Source organism: Thamnophis sirtalis, unplaced genomic scaffold (genome assembly GCF_051295495.1).
Source record: "Thamnophis sirtalis isolate CommonGarterSnake01/CBP01778 unplaced genomic scaffold, rThaSir2_p1.2 scaffold_3, whole genome shotgun sequence".
Lineage (NCBI taxonomy): Eukaryota > Metazoa > Chordata > Lepidosauria > Squamata > Natricidae > Thamnophis > Thamnophis sirtalis.
Genome location: NW_028261383.1, coordinates 109,918,542 through 109,937,238, shown reverse-complemented (window position 1 = coordinate 109,937,238; position 18,697 = coordinate 109,918,542). Strand labels below are relative to the sequence as shown.

Below are 18,697 nucleotides of genomic sequence, written 5' to 3'. Positions count from 1 at the left end.
TCCGATCAAGCGCTTCAATGAGGCATTAAGTAAGTGAATTGGTGCTGGGTCACGCTGGGTTTGTTTTGTTTTTCAAGAGGCTCTGGTTGCCCTTCCGAAGGAAAAGATCTTTGAAAATATCTTTTTCGAGCATGATGGAAAATATGCCCCATAACGTTTTATACCTCTCCTTCCGCCTTACTTTGCTGCACTTCTGTGCAACCTTTTATCTCCAAAATAATGGTAAATTGTAAGAAGTTCCGTTCTTGAGATATTTAGGGTATCATTATATCAGCATTTCCTTCCTCTATCGTGTAATAAAACAGCCTTACCCAATCCAGAACTTTCCTAATGAAGTGGATTATAATTCCCATTATCGCCAGCCAAAATTACCATTGGCTTGCAGAGTAAAGCATTGTTGGAGAAAAACAATCTTGGAATTGCTTGGCATAATGCACTAGGATAGTGCTATGATCAATGTAAGTAGGTGAAAAGATTGAAAAAGGAGGTGCCTGCTTATCCCATGATAAATCACATAAAATTTTTAAAAACTTCCATTTAGCGTTATATTTTCACCGTGAACTATTGCAAACCTCACAAAAAAGGTAGAGATCAAACAGATCATTTATTTGCTGGTAGGTCAGAATTAAAAAAACAACAACATTTAAATAGGAGACTTTAGTGCATCCAGCTTTAGAAGTCATGCAAGGTAAAAGGTAGTCTCTTTTGAGCTGAATTTAACTCCTAATAATTTCATGGCAACTCTTTATAAGTGGTTGGTTATTGCATTCTGGATTTTTTAAAAAAAATCTGGGCTTTGATTTTCTTTGAAGTTTCCTACTCAGGTTGTAACCAGACATAACCCTGATTAGTTCAAGCCAAGCCAAGGTCAGAGCTAGATAATAGGGAGTTTCCTGTTGCTTTAATATCACAAATCCAATGCAATCCTTGGCAGTTGTACAAACACATTCCAGAAGCCTGGAATGCACCATTTATGATGAGTGGATTTCATTACCCAAAATTCCCCATCCAGCCCAGAACGTTGAGAATTGAAATTCACTCATCTTAAACTTGCTAAGATTGAGAAAGACTTCTTTAGAGGTGCCCCCAAATCAAGAATTTCTTTGAAATTCTGTGACAAAAATTTCAAATAGTATTCTTTTCAAGTATGCCATGGTAGATCATGCAAAAGGATGGTATATTCTTTAAAATAAGTGCTAATTGTATCAAGGTCTGAAGTTATATTTTTTTGGAACAGATACAATTTATCTTCTCTCCCTGTGATGGGGGCATTTTATTAAGAGTTCATAAATATTCAAAGGTACCTCATGAAAACAAGGAAAAAAAAACCCACAAAATATACACAAATTTAAGTTAAATATAATCATTCTAATAGATTATTTTTAAAAAAAGAAATTAAATGTATTGTAACTGGTGCTCTGACTTTGATTAATATCTGTCTCCTACCCACATCTCTAGCTTGTGCCCCACCACCTGGCTCTTACGATATCAAAAATTCAGACCCATCAAAAGGACCTGTGTCCTTTGAAAAGTCTGAACGATTCAAGATGGGTAAGTAATTGGGTTATGAATGGCAGTGGCTTTTGCAAAGTTTCTTCATCAGCTTTTTACTTATATGTACAGTTGCTTGTTTGTGTCTGGAGATCGTCTGTTTCTAATTTACTTTGCAGTTTGATCATGTGTAGCAGCTGAATGTTGAATAACACCTTATTCACTGGAGTATCTTCCCTGATTTATCTCCTCTGTAATGACCCTTAGCAAACATAGCAGGATTTATTTCCTATAAAATTCTAGGTGCTAAGAATTAAACAGTGAGTAGCAAACTCAGGCTCAATGCAGTGTCTAACTTGATCAATTGGCAATCTTACTCAAGGTTGTTGTTACTTAAGGTCAAGAAATAAACAGGTTAATCCACAGTTAATTAGCAACTTGACAGAGATAATATGAAAACAACAAAATTCAGAATGCACTATGTAGCAGTACTGTGAGTATTTTTTTTAAAAAAACAACATACTGGGCATTTATTTTTTTAATTTAAAATTGCTGAAGTGATGCTAAATTGTATTAACGATGTGTCCTATACAAATTGGATTTTAATCAAATGTTTAAATAGTTGTTTATGTTTGACAATTCTACTTTTAAATAAGGTAGTCCTTAACTTAACAATAGTTCATTTAGTGACCATTTGAGTTACAACGACACTGGAAAAAAATGACGTATGACCATTTTTCACATTTATGGCTTTTGCAGCATCGCTATGGTCGCATGATCAAAGTTCAGCCTCTTGGCAGCTGACCCATATTTATGACAATTCCAGCTCATGTGATCACCTTTTCCATTCTTCTGACAAGCAAATTCAATGGGGAAGTCAGTTAACAACCATGTTAATAATTTAATACCTGTAGTGATTCACTTAGCAACTGTGGCAATAAAGATCATAAAATGAGGCAAAACTCACATAACAAATCTCTCACTTAACATCAGAAATTTTGAGCTCAATTGTGGTTGTAAGTTGAGGACCACCTGCATACAGAAAAAAAAATCATTTTACTGTAACTGTATTCAATTGATCTTAGTTTACTAAACCAAATCTTGCAAAAATGTGTATGTGTTGTCCTGCCTAATTCCAACAAAAAGAGCAGAAGTGGTGCAGTGGTTAGAGTCCTGCAGGCTAATTCAGCTGTCTGTTAGCTGCAGTTCAACAGTTCAAATCTCCATGGTTCAAGGTTGACTTAGCTTCCGAGGTCAGTAAAATGAGGACCCAATTGTTGGGGGCAATATTTTGACTTTGTAAACTGTTTAGAAAGGGGTGTAAAAGCACTATGAAGTGGTATATAAGTCTAAGTGCCATTGCTATTTTTATTCTGCCAGTTCATATTTAACATGACTTTGTTAAAACAAAGCAGCCCCTTTGCTCTTTTTAGCTGGACGCCTCTAAATAGCTTAATCAAATGAAATCCTATATTTACTGGAATTATGCATTTAACAAGTTAATATTTCTCTTTGAGAGTCATATTAATGTCATTATAAAACTGTAAACATACTTACATTTGGCATGTAAGCTTTCATGGAGTGTAGAATTGGGGAAAATGATGATGTTATTTTTTGAAATGACATCATTGCTACCATTGATTTGGAACATTTGTAAGTCAAATAGATAATGTGCCTGATTTTCTATTTCAAGCTTTCTGTATAGTGTCTCTATTTTCTAGTGTTTCAGTGTTGTTAATAGCTTTGGAATATATTTGGGGGAAACTACACACTTTAGGATGGAAAATAAAACCTCTTATTTTATATTTTTGTAGAAGATGTAGGAGACCAGCCAAATCCAAGCAACATGAAACCCATTCCTTCCCCAGCAACTAAAAGAAAACTTCCATCTCTCGGTTCAAGAGTAAGAGTCATTCTTTTATATTCCATTAGCATTATTTTGTAGGGAGTGAAATATATTTTTTTCTAATTAGGAGTTTTTTTTAAATTTACAGTAGAATATACTGTTAAGCAAACTGTTAGCCATATTAAAGGAGACAGAATTTGGCATTGTAATAGTTATGACAATGACAATTGTTTTATGGGGTGGGGTTTCCAACCCCACATATTAAACTGGATAATTTAAAATTTGCTAAACTGATTTTTCAAAGTATTTTCACAAAATGTCATTAAAGATGCATAACTATATGCAGGGTATGATTTCCCAGCAGTTGGTGTGTTTCTCAGCTGTGTGGCAATTCATGCTGCATTTATACTTTTAAATGTTGTTTTCATAAAAAGTGAAAGCAAAATCTCATTTCTAACTTTCAGTAACTTTAGGAAGCAAACTTGCAAAGTTTTAATTTTAGTTTTTATATTTCTTGAATTTAAAGCCAAAAAGCATGGGAATAAAGTCTGACAAGAGTCTGATTTCCATTAAAGAATTGAAAAAACAAAAAGAGCTGGAAAAGGAGGTATGAATCAACATTATTTTAAATCTGATGTAGAGTCAACACAGGAGTTGATAATACATCTTAATAAGCTAGCTGTATAAAGTGGGCTTAAAGTTTTTCGTCTTAACTATATGCTTTTATCTTGTATGTCAGACATTCTTAAACTGTTGACTCAATTACCTGTTTTTCCTGTTTTGAACAATGTCATCACTCCCACAAAAAGACGAACTCTGTTATACCAATAAAGGAGGATATTTGCAGCTTAGGGTTGAAATGAAGGGGTCCTTTGTGTTCTCTGAACTTGCTTGTTTTCTTGCAGATGTTTCATTACCCAAGCTAGGTAACATCAGTGCTAGTAAACAGTGTGGTTTATTATCAGTTTATATTTTAGTGGCTTGCCCTGTCAGTGTTGATGGGAATGATCTTAGAGTTTCTTTGGTTAGGCTGTTTAATGTTGGTTTCTTGATTGGGGTACTGTTTATTTGATTGTTGGTCTCATGTGGAATTAATCTTTGCTGGTCTGGGTGCTGATTGCTGGTGAAGAGGTGCTTTGGTCTTTTTGTTCCCTTTTTGGCTGGTTGGTTGTCTCTTGCATACTCTATAGACGTTAATGTCTATGTTGTCTATTGATGGCTATATAAACTGACAGTAAACTGCACTCCTTACTAGCACTGATGATGTTGCCTAGTTTGGGTAATAAAACATCTGCAAGAAAACGAGCAAGCTCAGAGAGCACCAAGGACCCTTCAACTCTTGCTTTACACGTGTCTTAGCTGCAGTTCTAAACTGAATCCACAACTCACAGACAATGACAAATTATTTCATTACCCTCGTGATATTTCTAAATTACCCTTGAGGCTCTTTACCTCCAGTTTATGAACCAGTGTTGTATGTTGACCAGAGATGTTATGAGTTGAGTTGCCTACAAATTTAATAAACAAAAAAAAAGTATCAGTAAAATTCCATATTGTTTTCAGATATTTGTGGAGTCTGATTGTTAGTCTTTATTAAACTAGCCCCTAAAGAGAATGTTATAAATATTTTAATTTACATTTTAAATTGTAGGAGTGCATTAATTACTTTCTCTTGTTTTATTTAACCTGTATTTTGTGATTTAAATATGCTATCTTGAAATTATTCAGAGGCGCATATTACAAATAAATATACAGTTGCTTCTTTCAATGAACATGTAAGGAATAGAATCTTTCAGTCCAGTGGTTTTATATTAGCAATACATTCTTGTGCCTTTTGCCAAACTGTATAAAGAGATGGACTTGCTTTCTATCTAATGTTTCAGTTAATTTCATCCTGTTGAGTAGATTCGGATACTAATTGGAATACGTGCCCAGCAAGATAAAAGATTGCAAGCCCTGGAGGAACATCTTGCCAAGTCTGAATCAAATCTGTCTGCTGCAATTCGGGAGAAAAATACCCTTTTAGCAAATATTGCTTCTCTGGAAAAACAGCTTTTGGAGTTGAGGAAAAGCAATGACTTGCTCAAAACAAAGGTGCATATCGATAGTTCTCTTTAAAGGCATTAGAATACTTTTTTTGGGGAGTGGGGTAATGCTGGGCTCCTGCATTTATAGTTAGAAGATAAAATGTAACGTAGTATAGATATGTAATGGTCTGTATTCTGTGAATATAGATGTTTTATACAGGTAACCCTTGCTTAACAACTGCCCAGTTTAGTTACCATTTAAAGTTACAATTGTGTTATAAAAGTAACAACCATTCCTTGCACTTATGACTGTCACAGTTTCCCTGTGGTTATGCAGTCAACTTTGCTTATCATCACAGTGTCCTGCAGTCACATGATTATCATTTGTGAGCTTTGCAGTCAAATTTCCAACAAGCAGAGTCAACGAAGAAGTGTAAAATCACAAATTGCAGTGATATGTCTCAATTGTTGTGGCGGGTTTGCTTAACAACCAGAGTGAATGTGAGGTCATCAGTTTGTTATGGTCAAATAACGTCTCACTTAATTTTCCAATGGAGTTGTTAGTTCCAATTGTGGTTGTTAAGCGGAACCTGCACGCTTAAAACACACATGTGAAAGTCATTTCTTCTACAAGAGTATTGTAATAATGCTGTGTGGAAAACTTATGCATGTTTGTAGAAATTCATATTAAGTGTCATGAAAGAGGATTTGTTTTCAAGACCACAGTTAGAATACTTCATCCAGTTTTGGTCATCAGAATATACAAAAGATGTTGAGACTCTGGAAAAAAGAGTGCAGAGAAGAGCAACAAAAATGATTAGGGGACTGGATGCTAAAGCATGAAAAATGGTTGAAGGAATTGGGTATATCTAGTTTAATGAAAAAAGAACTCTGGATGTTCTGATAGCAATGTTCCAATATTTGAAGGGCAACCCAAGGAGAGGCAGCCCCTCGTCTATTTTCCAAAGCACCTGAAGACAGGGCAAGAAGAATGGGTGGAAACTAATCAAGGAGAGAACATCCTAGAACTAAGGAGAGATTTCCTGACAGAACAATTAATGGAACGAGTTGCCTCCAGAAGTTGTGGGTGCTGTAACACTGGAGATTTTTAAGAAGGGATTGGACAACCATTTATCTGAAATGGTATAGGTTAGCGATGGCAAACCTTTTTTGGCTGCCATGCCAAAAGTGGGCGGGGGGAAGCATAGGGGGCTCCTGCACCGGCATGCCACACCCATAATGCTATGCAGTGACTCCCCCAGCACGGCGCATGCACGGGATCAGCAAACCCATCCCCGCTTTTGCTGCAGTTTTTTCGCTTCCTCAGGCTCCAGAAGCTTTTTAGGAGCCTGGGGAGGGAGAAAAGAAGGCCGAAGATAGCTGGCCAGCTCACAGGGCATCACCTTGTGTGCCCTGACAAATGGCTCCACGTGCCACCTGTGGCACGCGTGCCATAGGTTTGCTATCACGGGTATAGGTTTTCCTGCTTGAGGACTGGAGCATAAGACTCCAAGGTCCCTTCCAACTCTAGTATTCTGTTATTTGGTAGCTCATCAGTTATCACAGATTTGGATGAGATACATTTTTCTCATCCTTCATAAGTTTTGAGGTGACCAAGGAATTTGGAGGACTGCCTTCTTTCTTTTTCATGCCACAACGTCTATAGCAATCTGGAGTTTTCATAGCTTTCTGTAACTCTAAAAGGAAGGAGCGTGAATGAACTCCTCCTATTGAAATTTGTTTCAGACTGCAGGCAACTAGGGAGACTTCAAGGTGGCGGAGAAATTCAGAGCAGAAAACATAATCGATTGAGGTATCTGCCACTCCCAGCAATTCAGTTAAAAAAAACTAAGAAATCAGAAATAATTTTTTTTTACAAGTATCACAAGATAGTATGTTAGATCTATAGTTTTCACTAAAGAATATGAGTTAAAATTATTACTAGTAATGTTATTTTATTTTTCATACCTTTTCGTGGCTTAAAGAAAGTTTAGGACAGTCATAGTTCCTCTTATAATATGTCACTGTTTGTTGATGCAATTTTAGATGGTTCCTGTTAAAAATGTAGACATGGAAATTAAACTAAATGTGGTCCAAGGAACTGTGGAGGAAAAACTAGCCCAGCCCAAAGAATTGTAAGTTATCTTATAAATTATCATGTACCAGCTATTTTTATTAACTTTGATGAAATGTACTTTGGTAAGAACATATTTTGGGTTTAGTATCCTCAATATGCTATTGGTTCCCAGCTTCCTCTCTGTCTGAGTTGGATGTGAGAAACTACTGAGCTACTGAATCTGGCTGGAGGCTGTTGGGGTCTGGATGGGGAGGAACAGACCAGCTCAATCCTGACAAAGGTGTTAATCAAATACAAGTATACTTTTTTGCTAGCTTGGAATATATTCTGTCCTTTTTCTAAAATTAATATTCTGATCAAACTTTATTTCAGAACAGAAACAGAGAGGCCAGCAGAAGAGAAATATGATTTGGAGAAACACCTGGAATGTATTGTAGAACTTGGGTAAGTCAAGCATACATATGCAATCCTAATTTTAGACAAGCCATGTTGTACAAAAATTATGAGGCTTGTTCTCTATCTGCTAATAGAAGTATATTTAAATATTTGTGTATCTAGACATGTTAAATGAATGAAAATTATAGATAAGCACATTGCTCACAAACCCCAATTTTCTCAAGCTACAGTTGTATATGTGATGGATGAATCTCCAGTTCTCAAAATGGCTATCCTAACATTACTAATATGGTGTATGGGACCATGGGGGATTTAGCAAATATTATTAATTAATATTGGTGACTGGCAATAAATCCTTGATAGCTAAGTGTTTAATTTTAAACTTGTATAGTGAGAAGAGATTAAATTGATATTGCTAGATATGCATGTAATAAAATAGGCATGCATTCACATTTCCCCCTTCAAAGGAATAATTTATGGAAGGCTATATGTATCTTGAACACCTCAAGATCAGCAGAAAAATAAACTGATTGAAGTAACTATTTTAGTTCTTTGTTCCTCAAAGTGAGTTCTGCTGAAATTAAGAACAGAAAACCTGTCCATCCATTTAACCATCTGTCTTTACTCATTATGGGAATTGTCAAATATGTCAATGTTTTCACATGAAATCTTTTAAATCTTTTAGATTTCAACCTGCGAAACACTAAATTCAAACTAAGATCAGATAGCATCTCTGATTTGAGCATTTAACTTACCTTTGAACAATTAATTTTCATGCTTCTGAAATTGTTTTGTGATGCCACTCGTCTTAGTGTGTACAATGCAACTGAAGAATCTGAAAGTATTGGCTGGGAACCAGTGGTGGGTTTCAAAAATTTTTGGAACCTCTTCTGTAGGTATGGCCTGCTTTCCAGGTCCACTGGTGGAACCTCTTCTAACCAGTTTGGTAGATTTGACGAACCAGTTCTACCGAACTGGTGCGAACCGGTAGGAACCCACCTCTGCTGGGAACAGATATAATTTTCAACTGGAAGCAAAAAGATTGTGTGATATAGAAGATACTGTGAAGATACTGTGGTTTATCTTCAGTGGTTATATATGACTACTACTGCTTGACTACTTTTTGGAAGAGGTTACTTTAAAAGAAGTTTACAATAAATAAGACCCCCCCCCCAATTAATTTGTATATTATACAGAAGAAAATGAGCTGGAATAAACTTATTTCACTAAATTATAGTAAAATATAATGAGAAAACTAGAGTATTTTTTCTTTCTTTCCAACAGTAATGTTACAGAAGAAGTTGATAAATACAAGCTGCATATTGTCCAACTACAGGAAATAATAGAATCTAAAAACAAGGCCCTTGAAACATTGGAAAGTACTCTTCATCTGAAAGAAACTATGCTGTCTTCACAAACTGAAGAACTGAATGGAAAGTGCAAAGTACTTGAGGAGCAGAAAGGTAACTGCAAAAATATAGTTTGCATGCATATTACTGTTCAACAAAATAAACCATTTGTTAGGATTTAGAATCTATTTCTAAGCTTGGCTGCGAAATATTTTCTTTCTTCCCATCATGACAAATGAAAATCAAAATGGCCTTATTATTAGATGAAAGGATTGCTAGATAGAAATGTCTGATCCCCAGGCAAATTACTACCTTGAGGGCAATACTTTTCTGCTTTAACTGGATTGCACACTAATATAGATTATAGCAGGAATATATGTCAGAAGATTTGTTTTAGTGCTGACTTCAGAGTTGCTTCATCCCAACTCCCACAGTGCAGTGGGCTGGTTTCTATGTTAATTGGAACATTAGAAAGGGATTTAAGGAAAATGTGTTTACTTGTGCTTTTGGAATATATTAAGCAACATATAGTTAGGTGCTTAAAGTACTATTCAACAATATTGAAAAGTTGTAACATGAGCTTTTATCATGTTACAGTAGTTAATGAAATGGTTTTTATATTTATTTATTAAGGGAATCAGATCATCAGTTTTCTAAGACTAAAGATGGAACCCATTAGCCTTGTTATACCTTGATTACTAAATATTTGTCCTTTCTATTGGCTCTGTTTAGCATCACATAAAACTTTCTTCTACCTGCATCTTTCCATAATAGGCTAGGACAGTGTTTCTCAACTGGCATCTTTATAACTCATGGACTTCAACTCCCAGAATTCCAGCTTTGCTTGAATGATAGGAAGTGTCCCTGGCTGGGAAATTCTTGGAACTAAGTCCATGCATCTTAAAGTTGCCACGGTTGAGAAATACTGGGTTAGGAAAATTTGGAGGTTAAGAAGAAAAGGAAGTTTACATTGATATTCCAGGTGGAACTATTGGAAGCTCCATGCATATAATCTCTGCTATAATCAGGGCATTGCTAAATCAGGGCAGAGCTAGGTGCTTTGTGCAAACCTAAGTTATATATTCTGTATACAACAGAAAAAATTGGCCAAGAAGTTGTGCCAAGAAATGTACTCTTTTTGCCTTTAATAACCTGATATACAAATTTAGAGAGTGCTCTAAAAAGTTTTAATGGATCCCAGCAGCTTGAATAGAAAATGTTCAATCATTTACTTGGATTTTTAAAGAAAAAAATATTTAAAAACCCACTCAGAAATCCCCTTTGCTCTGTCAGTTGCATTTCTAAGAAATAATTCAGTTTTGAGAACTTCTAAGTTGTCCAAATAGTATTCAATGGGCTCTAATAGTATGTTATTATGAAATAGTTTATGGGGAGAAACCTAAGCTATCAGATTTTCCTGTAATAGTAAAAATAATCAATGTAAAAAATATATGAAAATGTCTATATATATGAGTTCTTAAGTAAAAAGCAAAATTCTCATTTAGAGAAATGCGTCCATGAATATGAAGAAAAGGAGCAAGTTATAAATGCTGAGATAAAATGCTTAAAAGAAAAACTTTCTATAGAAGAACAGAAAAACCAAAAACAAAAGAAGATTTTTAAGGTAAAAAAAAGATCAAGATAACTAAAGGTTTGTTGTGTTCGTTTATAAGTGTGTAAAATTCAGGATGTATTGAGCACCCTCTGTGTGTTGCTGAAAACTATATGTTATTCCATATAGTTTTCTATCTGGAAGAAGGAGTCCATATTTCCCATGACTTCTGGCTCTCTCAGTGGAATTCAGTGCCATCAGATATGGTATCTGGACCCTGCAAGGATCAGTGCAAGTCATTGTTTTACAATGGTTCTGCTGCTATCTGAATAGATGATGCCATTCTTTAGTTGATCCTCTCTACCACATGAACCTTGGCTCTAGATTCGAGCTGTTTAATATCTACATGAGATTTTTGAGAGATTATCTGTCAGTTTGGGGTGTATAATAATCACAATAGCAGTGATGACACTTAATTATACATTTGGAAATGGCATAGATATTCTGGTCAAATGTCTAGAGGCTATGAGGGGCCAAATAGGTCAAAACAAGCTAATTCCTGGAAGATGGAATTATTACTTGTGGGTGATGATTGAAATTTGATGCCACCCTTTAGCAGTGATGGCGAACTATTTCGGCACCAAATGGGGCCGTGCTCCGGAAAAGCTGAACTTCCGGGTTCTGGCGCGCATGCCCACCCAACAATCAGCTAGCCGGTGTACATGCACAGGCTGGTTTTTGGCACTGCCACGTGCACGAAGGGATCACACTCCAGGAAAAACGAACTTCTGGATTCTATCGTGCATGTGCACCCAACAATCGGCTGGCACGCATGCACAGGCTGGTTTTTGGCACTGCCGTGCATGCAAAGGACAGCTGATAGTTGTGCGCACATGCCAAAAACCCAGAAGACAAACAGGCAACATGGTTTCGCATGCCACTTTGGGCACGTATGCCATATGTTCACCATCACGGCCGTATAATAATACCTTGACCTTGCGATTTTGGAAGACAACTCTATCTGCTTGCATTTCACATGATGATGCATAGTGTTATTATTTTCTTCTATATAAAATTATAATTATATTAAGTAGGATAGCAGAGAAATGCTGTTATAACTGTAAATAAATAAATAAATGGAAGCCTGAGCAAATTGTCACATGTGAAGGTTACAAGTCTTAAATATTATATTTTTCAAGTGGAGGGAAAACTTATTGTTAACGGTCATATTTTATTTGTATTTTTGTTGACACCCACTTCAGGAAACTTCAGATGATATGAATCAGAAGTTACTCAAATTCCAAGAGGAGGTAGCTAAAGAGAGAGAGATACTAGAGACAGAATTGAAAGAAGCTATGGATGAGCTGGATAAATTGCACGCTAAAGAATCTAAAGTTGAGAAGCTTTTAAATCATTTGGAACAGGCTAATGAATCCCAAAATGAGGAGTTATCACAGCTGGAAACAAAACTGCAGAGGTTTGTAGAAAAGCAGGCTGCTATTGAAATTATCTGTGTCAATTAGCTAATAGGATTAAAGAATAGATTTATTTATTTGAAGCTTGTATTCTCAGATCTCTTCTGAATGTTCAAATCCTTTTGGAAAGAATTGGAGTATCTGCTAAGAAGGAATATAATTTTCCCACTGAAGAAGCAGAAGTATAGCTATGAACTAATGGATAATATCCTTCTCATAAATGGTAGACAATGTAGTGCATGGCTTGTGATCCCAGGTTTCTCTCCAGAGATGCCCAAAGTTTTTACCAAAATGTAAAGTTTTATATGGCAGGGAAATAAAATGAATAAATATGTGAGTAAGAAATAATCATGTTAACATTTTTGGTTTAAATTAAACAGGTTATTGAAAATTAAGGATGAGTCAAAAGATTTTGTATTGGCTTTTCTACCTTTAATCCTCCTATGTTACCCAAATGTTTCAAGCTATTTCTGGAGTTTCACAGATCTCCCATTCCTATCCATTTAAGTGTGAACTAATTAAATCAAACTTAAAGGAATAATCCTACTCCCTTATTCTATTCTATTCTATTCTATTCTATTAACTGTTTATTATTATTACTTTGTCTAGGAAAAGTGCAGAGTTGGAAGAAATGGCTGCATCACACAAGAATATCACTGAAAAGCTTCAAGAGGAATATAACCAGCTCCAGTTTAAATTTGGAGAGACCGCCACTGAATTTGAAAAGTATGTCAGTACCAGGATTGGAAGGGTCTTATTTGTTTGATATTGGGAACTCTTTCCATAGTCTGGACGTAGTCATCTGTTTCAGAGTAACTATATAGAAACAGAGGAATCAACAGCTTGTACTGTGTTTCTTTGCTTTAAGTAGCAAAGGCTCACTGAAGTGAACAAATTTCACTTAAAAATGAATAAGATGTATTGTTTCCCTTTCTCTTAGTACAAGAGAAAGACATACATGAGCTTTGGGATAACCCTTTGTATCTGGATGGTGGGTAAAAACTTAGCATAAAGATGATAGAGGTGCTAAGAGTACTATGCACAAGTCAAAAGAAATGTAAACTTAAAATCTTTCTTAGTTACAAAGTCTGCATGACTCAAGAGATTACATGCCTGAAACAAGACAAAGCTATTTTGGAGGAGAAATTAACTGAAATGAGTAGAACAGTCCAAAATGTGACTCATGCAATGCAAGAAGAACAGCATGCAAAAGAAGATTACATGAGGTATGGACAGTTGGGAAAATTTGCCGAGAAAATTTGACTACGAAGACTTGTACTTGGTGTTTTGTGGCATTTATAGAATCAGATAACTGAAAGAGATAGTATAGTTCATCAAGTCCAACAACTTTCTTTATATAGGAATTCAAATTAAAAGTGTCAGTGACAATTGGATACCCAATCTCCATTATGTATTCAGTGAAGAGAGGCCCACATTCCTATCTTCCTAACTGATTCTGTTGTCAAACTGCTATGACTATGATTGGAACTCCCCCCCCCCCCAATATTTGTGTTCTGGTTTCTGACTGCTTAGTATTATTTAGTTTCCATCAAAATTCTAGTTTGTAGAAAATTCTAATTTCTATCAAGTTTATTTTGGATTAGTTTAAGAAAGAATAAAATACTTAGAGAAGATTTTTCTGTATTGATTCAACCAGAAAGTTTGCAGGTTGAGTGGAAATTTTATAAAAATATGTATCTCCTTTCATCTCCAGCTCTGCAGTAGATGAATGTTATATTGCTGAATTAATATCTACAATGATTTCAATAGCAAAACATATAGATCAGCAGAAGAGTAGCAGATTTTAGACTGTAGGATTTGCTTTTATAGAAAGACAAATAAATAAAAACCCTAGGATTTATATCCAACATCCAGGGTGCATTATAAAAAGACACAACAAACATTTGGGATTTGTTTTGTCTATTAGTGTAGCTTTTTTCTGGAAAGATGTTTTCCAGTACTTGAGTTATATTAATTTTAGCAGTATAATTTAGACTTGGAATTTTTATTGTTTCTGATCTAGAGATCGACTTACCTTTTGCCATTTATGGCATAACATGTAGCACATTCTTTTTTTAGGCTAAAACTTTGCCTATTTCCAACCATACTTAAAATTACTGAGAATTTCTCATTTTTCTTCTCCCTTTAAGGACGCTTCTTGACAGTCAAACAAAAATAGCACTAAAAGATGCAGAAATAGACGAAATCAAGGAATTGAGCACTATGCAAATTGCTAACCTACAAGCCAAACTGGAGCAACAAAGTGAAGAACTGAACAAAAAACTTGAAATAGAAAGGTGAGCTTCAGCTGTCTTGTATGGGAATTTCAGATGAAAATACTTTGAGTCTTGGGGAGAAAAAGAATGAGTTCTGTTCACATTTTAAAAGAAATCACATTCTAGGCATCAGAGCAGCAGTGAGCAACCTGGGACACTTTGAGATGAATACCTGATTCCCCCCCCCCCATAAAGTTTAATATTATCAAAGTCCCTGCATTAAAAAATCATAAACTGATTTGAGAAGCTTTGGCATACAGAGAGAAATATAAATATATTAATTAAAGGAAAGTTATCATTTGCTGTCATCCTATTTCTAGAGAGTAGGGAAGAGGAGAGAATAAAGGGGATGTCAGAAAAAAAGGTAGAGGTAGAAGAAGAAAAAACCTTCAAAAGTGAAAATATTGTCTTATCCCATTGACATGCTGTGTTCCAAAAGAATGTGGTCCCAGAGAGAACGGCTGCCTGTATAAAGAGAGATATTTAGAAAACGTATCCAATATTTTTTATTTCTAGGAAAGCCATTAAAGAAACAATTGGAGCAGATTACAAAAAGAATATAAAAACTTGGCGTGCGCTCTATGAAGACCTGTCTAATAAAGTAAAACCTTTTCAGGTTAGTCCTTAATAAGCACTGATGAGTTTGGGCAGGTTTTGATAACTTATTACTTTGGAACTCCAACACCAACCTGGATTTTTGATTATGTCTTGGATGCTCCCATGCTTTTAATACTACAAATGTCCTGTATTGTTGGATGGCACTTGCAGTGAATTGGTTATTATGGTTCATTGCACAGTCAACTAGATGTTCAGTCTGGATTTGGCATTTTTATCCTATCCTATCAAATTTTTCCCAAGGACCTGGAATAGGCAGATGTTTGACAATGTTAAAGATATCATCACAGGATGTAAGCTGTTCCAAGTAAAGCTGCCTTTTGCAATTGATTGATGGTGATTTTGTGGTGACACTACCTTGAGCAGAGATACTTAACTGGTATTCCAGTTCTTTTGGGATTGTACTCAAAGAGCTTATTTACCACTGGTACTATCTTTGCTTTCTTTGGCACAGACATTCTCTTTCCATTTGAAGGTGTTTGTATTTTGTTATCTTCTCCAGTTGTTATTATTATTTAAACATAGGCATAGTGTGATGGTAGAAGACTTTCATCACAAACATGTGCTGAAGAGCAATTCTTCCTATATCATTGGTAATTGTACCATCTGGGGAGTGGGGGACCGTTCTGAAAGGTGAGAGGGGTAGCACAACTGAGAAAGAGATCACCTCATCCTAGTTTTATGGATTCTGTGAGTCAATCAGGGACATCAGTTGAGATTTGGTCATCATTATTCAACATCTATTTTACTTTGCATTTCAGCAACAGTTAGATGCATATGAGGCAGAGAAAAATGCCCTTCTAAATGAGCATGGTGCAACCCAAGAAGAACTGAACAAAATTAGTGATGCTTATGCTAAGTTGTTGGGCCATCAGAATCAGAAACAGAAGATCAAACATGTAATGAAACTGAAAGAAGAGAACACCCAACTAAAACAGGTCTGCTATTCCATGAAGGACACAGATTTTATGTTTATCTGTGATAGGGAGAGACAGAAATATCAAAGGATATGTAAATCACCAAGATGCCTCTGTATGTGTCTGTTAAGTGTTGGAGAAAACTCAAAATATGATGCCAAATTGATATATTTGTGAGTAAAGAACATCTGTTTAGCAATAGCACTTATTGACAGCATTTAGATTTACTCTGTAGTTTTACAATGTCAGCATATTGCCCCCAAAAATCTGATTCCTCATTTTATCGAACTTGGAAGGCTGTCAACTTTGAGCCCATCAGGACTGAATTCCAGACTGGGCAAAATTAGCCTGCAATACTACATTCTAACTATTGTGCTACCAGGTTCCTAATATATGATTTAATAACTATTTGTTAAACAGTTATGAAACAATCAAACATATGCTAAAGGTAGAGTTTCTGTCCATCCCCATCAATTAGCAGGGAGTAAAAGCCAATATTCATGGAACTTTATTGGTAATAAAACCCACAGTTGGTAGAAGTGAGTAGAAAAATGAGGATCAAGACAGCATCTAGTAACATTGGATGAAAAAACATGCCTCAAATTAATTATCAAACACTATGCAAAGGAAAACAGAAACAAAAAGAAGGGATAGGCAATTAATTGAATCAGGAAATTGAACAATTCATAATATATGCCTGAAACTGGATTGAGTTTGGGAGGGTGGAAGTGATAATCAAGAACCATGTCTCATGTAAATAAATACTATAATAGGACTAGACAAAATTTAGGCTGATAAAACAGACTTAAGAAAATAAAGCATAGTTTCAGCTTCAAACATAGTTAATTGCATGCATTCTTCTATGAATGTTTTTTTCTTTCTTCCCTAGATTTAGTTGATAAGAAAGAAAAACCTTTCGTTCTTTGAATTAAAGATTTAGCCACTCCTTTCTCCTATTATATGTGCCTTTCTTATAAATCTAAGCAAATACCTATTCTTGGCTTCTTGCTAACTGCAAAGTCCTTTGGGAGTGGGCGGCATACAAGACAAATAAATGAAATGAATGCAAAGTTTGCACAAACTGGCTCCAAAACATTTGGATTAGAACATGGCAGTTTTGATATGTGATGAGATATGACAAATGAAAGACACATGTCATGAGTGTTTTGAACCTCAAACAGTATTACTCAGCTTTTTGGTGGAATTGATCAGGGGTCATACATTGTCATGTTTGCAATATCTGAAATTTATTTTGCATTGGGATGTTTTCTTTTAGGACGTATTAAAGTTGCGTGTCCAAGTAGCAAAGGAAAAACAAGCAAAGGAAGACCTCCAAGATCAAATTAATGAAATTCAGGGTGTTAGACGGTTTGATCCTTCTAAAGCTTTTCAGCATCCTAGCAAGGAAAATGTTGCTCCCAAAACACCTTTTAAAGAAAGTGAGTACTTCTTTATTTATCTTCCATAAACATTAACAACTTAGCCCTGGGGAATTAGTTTGATGTATACATCAACCAGCAGAGTAGCTTTAATATGTTTATTCTTTGTATTTATTGTTTTACTGATGCTTAATTAACTAATTGGTGGCAGTAATTCCAGTTATTGAACACATCAGAAATGCAATGAATCTTTTGTAATTATAATAATTTCAATTAACTTATCTTATTTATTTAACAGATAACAGAAGCAAAAATCAAGCTATTCTACACTGATCAAGAACAACTTCACACTTGAGAGCTTCATCTTTCCAAGAAAGTATTGTCTACTGCCTTGTGTGCTTCAATCTATATTTCTACAATAGAAAGTTTTCTTTAACTATATATTTTAATAAAGCAAGTAATTAGTACTTTTAAATTATCTAAAATACAAATGGCCACAGCAATTCTAAAACTATCAATAGGGCACAATTATCAAACATTTAAGTGAAAGCCATAATTTTTGTAGCTGACTCAGTACACAAGACCTAAATAAAACCTCTTTAGATGCCTATACAGGGTATGTTACATAGTTAAACTTTTGACTTTTGTGCAGTATTTTAGAAATTGAAACAGTTGCTTCAATGATCATAAATAGCTCAGAGTTATTGAAGTTTTTAGCCTTTAAATGTGCAGCTCATAATTTCCTTTTTAAAAATATGCTAATTGATATTTTTGCTTCTAAATTGAACTATGCATGATTCTGATATTTAAAGATTATTTGTATTAGGTTACAATGGTAATTCGTTTTATTATTGGCTTATTTTATTAAAATAAATTTGAGACTCACAATCACTAGATGCTTTCCTGACTCATATTTTAATTTTAGGATATGTAACTATTATGTCCTTTAGTTTCCTATTTGTTATCTATGTCTTCTATAGACAGAACAAACTGGGAAGCCAAACAGCTTCCATCAGCAAAACAAGGCAATTTTTCCCCATCTTCAATTTGACTACCCCTGGGAAATTCTTTATTTTCACAATACTGATGGTGCTAAGTTTATTACTAACTTCACTTTGGAACTTAATGCATTTCCATAAGGACCCACAAGCAGCCTTTGAGGATCTCTCCAGGACTGGATGTGATATATGTTTTTAATATGTTGAAGGTTGAATTTCTTTGGATATGCAATCCATCGATCAATAAATTATACGGCCATCCATCTTACAAGAAGTGACTCTGGGCAGCAAATGAGAAA

General features: G+C 35.2%; 1 protein-coding gene across 1 annotated transcript; it reads left to right on the top strand.

The window, feature by feature from the left end:
- The first annotated feature begins 3,310 nt into the window (after positions 1 to 3,310).
- Positions 3,311 to 18,290, top strand: HMMR (hyaluronan mediated motility receptor). The gene is made up of 15 exons (XM_087709676.1): positions 3,311 to 3,394; positions 3,864 to 3,944; positions 5,243 to 5,431; positions 7,411 to 7,499; positions 7,814 to 7,885; positions 9,122 to 9,300; positions 10,692 to 10,810; positions 12,001 to 12,215; positions 12,823 to 12,939; positions 13,293 to 13,439; positions 14,364 to 14,510; positions 15,006 to 15,105; positions 15,866 to 16,042; positions 17,298 to 17,460; positions 17,699 to 18,290. The coding sequence occupies exons 1-15, from the start codon at positions 3,338 to 3,340 to the stop codon at positions 17,731 to 17,733; spliced, it is 1,887 nt and encodes a 628-aa protein (XP_087565802.1). The 5' UTR covers positions 3,311 to 3,337; the 3' UTR covers positions 17,734 to 18,290.
- Positions 18,291 to 18,697: the final 407 nt, after the last annotated feature.